Source organism: Macrobrachium nipponense, chromosome 12 (assembly GCF_015104395.2).
Source record: "Macrobrachium nipponense isolate FS-2020 chromosome 12, ASM1510439v2, whole genome shotgun sequence".
Lineage (NCBI taxonomy): Eukaryota > Metazoa > Arthropoda > Malacostraca > Decapoda > Palaemonidae > Macrobrachium > Macrobrachium nipponense.
The window spans coordinates 42,247,706-42,254,469 of NC_087205.1; the positions used below are offsets into that span (position 1 = coordinate 42,247,706).

General features: G+C 40.7%; 1 protein-coding gene across 1 annotated transcript; it reads left to right on the top strand.

The window, feature by feature from the left end:
- Nucleotides 1–549: 549 nt before the first annotated feature.
- On the top strand, nucleotides 550–1,212 carry LOC135224786 (uncharacterized). The gene has a single exon (XM_064264112.1). It carries the CDS (start codon nucleotides 550–552, stop codon nucleotides 1,210–1,212), a length of 663 nt encoding a protein of 220 aa, XP_064120182.1.
- Nucleotides 1,213–6,764: the final 5,552 nt, after the last annotated feature.

A 6,764-nucleotide genomic window follows, 5' to 3' on the forward strand; every position in this document is an offset into this window, starting at 1 on the left:
TTGTGGGGTTAATATTCTAATAACTCTTTTCCAGCAGGAATGTTGGAGCCCAGGATTGAGGGCTACTGCCAAGAGAGTAGTGGGGAGATGTAGGGCATGTGTGTTAGCCTTCAGACCTCTTCTCCAACAGCCACCACCTCCACCCCTCCCGACCGATAGAGCACTCATGATCCATCCCTTCGACAAGGTAGGAGTAGACCACATGGGCCCCATGCCCCATACCCATAGAAGGAGGAGTGGGGTACATTCTCATAATCACCTGTTTGGCCAGCCGTGCAGTGTATCTCGATTAATGTAGCGGCTTGGATGCCGATACCTTTGTTTTGCTGCTTAGATGCTTTGCAGCTACCTATGGTACTCCTATGACCGTCTTCAGCAATAATGCAATGACCTTCAGGGCCACAAGCATCTTTCCGCATGAGGTATACGACGAGGATGTCACAAGAGAATTCCTGAGCAGAACCAGGATCAAATGGATCTTTCAGACACCCAGATCTCCCTGGAAGGGGGGATTTTTCAAAAGAAGGTTGATTGGGGTTGTCAAAGAAAATGCTCGCTACCACGTTACGGTGGAACTTGTTCAACGAGGAACAATTCCAGACCCTGATTAAAGAAGCCAAAGCTGTGGCTAATAACCACCCCTTGATGTACACCGGGGATATGCGTGAGGACAAAGCCCTCATACCATTGCACCTCATCCGTCAAGATGTTGTTCGGTTACTGCCACCTGTGGTTCCTCACAAGGAAATGCATCCGACGCTCACGACAGATCAACTCCTTCACCAGTATTTCTGGTTGACCGAGACTCTCAGTCGCTTCAAGAAGTACTGGAGGGAAGGCTACCTGAAATCCATGCAAGAACGTCACAACCTGGGAGAGGCCTCCCCGACTGCACTGCATGTAGGTGACATCAAACTGGTGAAAGCAGACCAGTGCAAACGCAGTCAATGGCCCCTCGGTAGAATCCTGGACCTTTACCCTGATGATAAAGGCGTTTTCAGGTCACTGAAAGTACTGTTTGAGGGAGAGGAACATCTGCGTGCAGTACAACATATCGTCCCGCTGGAGGTAAACACCCATGACAATGAGCGATGGGAAGATGTCCAGGATGACGAGAGTGAAGAAAACACAGGTAATGGTGAGGCAGAGATAGACATTAGTGATGAAGTGAATCGACAAACTGATGAACTCAACGAAGGTGACATGATGTAAATAATGTTAAGAGTGAAATGAGTGAGACAGTATGTGATGCAGGTATCCAACCGAGAAGGAAGGCTGCAAAGGAACAGAGGAAAAAGATGTCGGAGTGGGTAAGAGACGGTCTAATATAGTGTAATGTGTGTTTATTGATTTTAAAGAAGTGAACTCTGAAAGTGTGCACATTGGAAAGAGCTTTGAAGGAGTTAGGGCTGAGATTCTGTTTTCTTTTGAGACATTGCATGAGAGCCGATCCAGCAGTCCATGAACGGGCTCAGCATAGAGTTGTATGTGTTGATTTATGAACTTTGTACATTTTGTAACTCTTGCATTCCATGGGAGGAGCTTCCACCATGCGAAACTCTTGTACAGTATTTTTGGCATCTGTATTCGAGACAAATGAAATATTTTAACTTGTAGGTCATGACGATCTCTCTATGTAAGTGATCTTCTGTTGCTATTCTTGCCTTAATTGGCTGGTTTCATGACATATTTTTCCACCTTTTATGATTGCTACATAACCTATGCACAACTGTATCAGTGTGTTATTTAATTTTCTGCAATTGATGATAGCCTTGGTATGAGTAAGCTCTGTGATGAGCACTGATTGAGTTGCAAGTTCCTTGAAGAGGAATCTTGACTGTGTTTATTTCACGATATTGCATTTACCATTGATTGGGCTATGCTTGAGCATTACTGTTGATTTGATCATGATATTGATGCTTTGAGATACATTAGTGTTGATGACCTAACTATATGCTTGCATTGCTTTTCATGTGATTGCAGTTGCCATGATGTGCCCTACACTGTCTGTTGCATTGATGCCATGATATTATTCAAATTGCATTTTTAATATGATCCTGTTGTCATTAGATGGTCTGTGATGCTGTGTAGCATGTTATAATGGATTTGCCATTGCTTAAATTTGCTTGAATTATGCTTGAACCTTTTGTTGCAATTATTGCCTTGATAGAGTTACAATTTATACATTGCTTTTGATTCTCTTTTGATCGTTGATTCATGTCATTGCATTTGTTGAGTGATCACTCTGTGCGGTACCTGTTTGCTGTCTAAAGCTAGACCCGTGCTGTAGCGCTGCACACGAGCCTAGGCTTCGACGACCCCATTTGATTATATCTGCCTGCTCCACCTGATTGCCTTGTTGCCTGCTTTTCTTCCTTCCCTTTTTGAGGGTGGAGAATGTCGCAATTGTGATGTAATCCCGCTCATTCACTTACACTTCCCCGCCTTTTGTTGGTAGGCAAATTGCCACGTATTCGACGATATGGTGGTACAAGCAGAATGTCATTTTATGATATCTTTGATTTAATCGTTCCTTGTTTCGCCCCCCCATGGAATGATGACACATTTGTTGTGATAACGTAAATTACATGTGAGAGTAGAAAATGCGTCCTTTTTAAAGAACTAAAATTGCTTGAAATTCACCAGCCCGTCCAGGCATAAAAAGCGCCTGCAGCCACTGCTCGCCCTTTTTCCTCTATCAGACCTAACAAAATCCAGATCTCTTACGGGTAGAGTAGGGGCTGCATGTGTGATAATATGGGGCTAATTGACCAATTAGACATCGAGTTTTCAAGGACTGAGCCAGAATGATGAAACACATCTTCCTAAGGTGAGGCTTTAGTCAGGACTAACAGATACAAAAGGGCTTTGCAATATGGACCCAGTAGACAAATGAAAACAAATGCATATTGCAGATTACAGCAATACCAACTGTTGCAAACTCACAACACACTCCCTTAATCAAGACATTCATGTTACCCAATTCCCATTTCCCTTACACATTTGTCATGACTTTGTACACTTAGGCCCTTAATCAGTACATCAGCCAACATATCCTTGGTTGACATATGGCACAGGTACACTTTCTTAAGTCTCTGCAACTCTCTCACATAATGATACCTCGCATCAATATGTTTGGTTCTGGCATGAAAGCCATCATGCTCAGTCAACTTCATTGCACTCATATTATCATTATACATCAAAACACTTCCAGATCTACTACAAAACTCAAAAAGAAAACCTCTCAAGAACACAGCCTCTTTACATGCATGGGTAATACTTATGGTACGTCATTTTCAGATTTTGAATAATTACCTCCAAACTCCATAGTTCCTTTCAGATATCGGAAAATCCTCAGAACAGCATGCCAGTGCTCCTTATCATAACTATCATTGAATTGACTCAAATAATTCATGGCATAAGTAATATCAGCTCTAGTACATAATGACAACTACAACAATCCACCAATCACTTGTTGATACTGTACATCTTTAGGACAGTCTTTACTTTTATGTATCAATAGACCACTTTCAATGGAGTCTTAGCACTAACACAATCTAGCATTTCAAATTTGGATAACAATTTTTCACAATAGGTTCTTTGGTCCAACTTGACGCTTACCATAGTCGTCGTTACTCTCATACTAAGACATTCTGAAACTTCTCCCAAATCTTTGGTAGGAAAATTTCTAAATAGCGCAGTCTTCAATTTTTCAACATGGCATGTATCATTAAAAAATATAAAAAAAATCGTCAACATAAAGTGCAGCAATGACAAGTTTGGCTCATTTCTTCCACACATAGATGCATGGTTCATACATAGACTGTTAGAAACCAACTCCAACAAGAATGATATGTACTTTCTCGTACCAATGTCTACTTGCTTGTTTGAGCCCACATACTGCCTTATTCAGTTTGCACACTCTACCATTATCCTTTACAAAACCCTCAGGTTGGCACATATATATTTCCTCCTTTAAGTCACCATTTAAAAAGGCTGTAGAAATGTCAACATGGTGAATTTGTAAATCAAGTTTAACAGACAGAGAAAAGAAAAGTCTCAGTGTACTGTATCTTACAACTGGGGTATAGGTATCTAAAAAATCAATACCATATTTTTGTGAGCATCCCACAGCTACTAGTCTAGCTTTGAACTTAGCAAAATCCCCATTTACATTTTACAGCATTTTTAGCAACAGGCTTCTCAACAAGATCCAACACATTATTTTCTATGTAAGAGTGAATCTCTTCGTTCATAGCTTTTTTTCCAGTGAATACTATCTTTGCCTTCCAGGGCCTGACTAACAGTATTTGGTTCAAAGTGATCTTCAAACACAACATCACAATACAAAAATGCACTATACATCTCAAAATCAGGAAACTCTCTCCTTTTTCTGTCTTCTAGTGGGTACCTCCTATCTTGCACATTTTCATTGATTTCCCAACTCATTCTTTTACTTACATTTTCCCCTCAAAGTCACCATGTTCAATATCACGCAACTCATCTTCTTCTTCATCAGCAGGAAATTCCTCTACATCATTTCCCTCGACCAAATTAGCCACTGGAGAATAAGCATCACTTACATCTGTCACACCCTCGGAGAAAGCAGTAAACTTTCCTTCATCAAACTTAACACTATGCTCAACAGAAATACCCTTTGGTTTATCAGGATTAAACAAGTGATACCCTTTGCTCTCTCTGTCATACCCAACAAAAACCAAACACTTGCTTCTTGCATCCAATTTGTCACCTCTTACCTGCTTAGGTACATGCACATATGCATTACAGCCAAAAACTCTCAAATTAGAATATTTCACAGGCAGCAGTGAATCTCTCCTCAGGAATACAATTATTAGCACCAGTATGGGGTACATACACAGCAGTATTGACAGCTTCTGCCCACAGTGCCTTTGAACATTGAGCATTTAACATCATACTTCCAGCTGCTTCAGATGTTGACCTATTTTGCCTTTCGGCGACACCATTCTGCTCAGGGGTATACCCAAGAAATCTCTGTTGTACAATTCCCTTACTCTTAAAAAAAGAACGCAAATCATTACTAATAAATTCACCTCCATTATCAGATCTGAAAACCTTCATACTTTTAAAAATCCTTTCTGAGTTTCACATTGAGCAATATATTCCATAATTCTGTCCTTGGGTTTTTTTATTCACTAAAAAATAAACACTGACGAACTTAGTAATATCAACAATCGTGAGTACATACTTGGCTCCACCAAAACTCTCGGGAAGTGCTCCACACAGATCTGCATGTACGAGATCTAAGACTTCTGAAACTTTGGGTGAGATTGAACGTGGAAAACTTTGCCTTGATTGTTTACCTAAAGTGCAAGCAACACGCATGTCATATTTTACATTTGTAAATTTCACATCACCTGAATGAGAACACAAAAGCTTCAATTTTTGTTGAGCAACATGACCTAATCTTTGATGCCACAGATCATAATCTTGAACATTACTTACAAAAACTGACTTGGTGTCTGGTTTTCCATCAAGAAGATACAAACAATTCTCTCTGCTTCCAGTACCCAAAACTGAGCCATTGACAACGTAGACATCAGCATCAACAAATTGACAACCTTTCGATGTAAACAGGACATTAATACCATTTTATCAACTGAATTATTTGATGACAACTTTATGTCACTTGTACCTGCAACTCTTAATCTTCCATTATCACCAACAACAACACCCTGATCAAATACACAGTCTTTGTATTTCACAATAAATTTCTTGTCTGGCGACATATGCCCTTCAGCACCAGAATCTATCACTATCGTACTATCAGTCAGTCATGCAGACAAAGCACAAAGAAAAGTTTTCTTTGGAGTAAACTTCTTACCACCATCATCACTTTTCTTATCATACTTCTTACTAGCAGGTGTTTCATAGTCCTTCGGTTTAGGACACTCCTTGATGGGATGAAACTTTTCGTGGCAGTGCCAACAGCGCATATTAGACGTATCCTTCTGCCGCTTGTTATCGTTACCCTTTGTGCCAAAGACTTCTTGTTGGTAAAGAAAGCAGCAAGATCACCAGACCCAGCACACAAGGTCATGACCAAACTGTCATACTCACTAGGCAATCCTTGGAATATCATGGCTATCAGGTACTTGTCCTTAACTTCCTTTGGTTACAAACTTCTTCAGAGCTTCCCATGCTTCTTTAGCTCTTGCTGTGCTGTTCACATACTGAAATTTTGAGGGTCTACCATGAGGCATATGTCGGCAAGAGCTCGTTCTTTGTGGAATTCCTTCCCATCTGCTGTATCAGTCCCTTGCACAGCCAACCACAATCCTTGTCTTTTTAAATAGTTAGTCATGGAGAAACACCAATTCTTGTAGTCTTCTCGCCTTTTCAACTCCGTGATTCTGAAGCTGCATGGTCCTGAGCCGGGTTCACCCATCTTGAATCACGGAGTTCAATAGTACCTTCAACCTCTTGTCGAAATCAGTATCCGTTCTTCTCAATTAGCTTCTGGGCCCATAACCTGTGATAATATGGGGCTAAATGATCAATTAGACATAAGGTTTTCAAGGATTGAGCCGGACGATGAAACACAGCTTCTCCTAAGGTGAGGCTTTATTCAGGACTAATGGATACAAAAGGGGTTTGCAATATGGACCCTGTAGACAAAAGAAAAAACAAATGCATGTCGCAGATTACAGCAATACCAACTGTTGCAAACTCACAACAGCACGTGCTTGTGAACACGACTAAGGGGGGAAAAGTGTGAGCGATGC

Excerpts from the sequence above, each read along its gene's own strand:
- LOC135224786 (XM_064264112.1), top strand. The coding sequence starts at position 550 with ATGCTCGCTACCACGTTACGGTGGAACTTGTTCAACGAGGAACAATTC.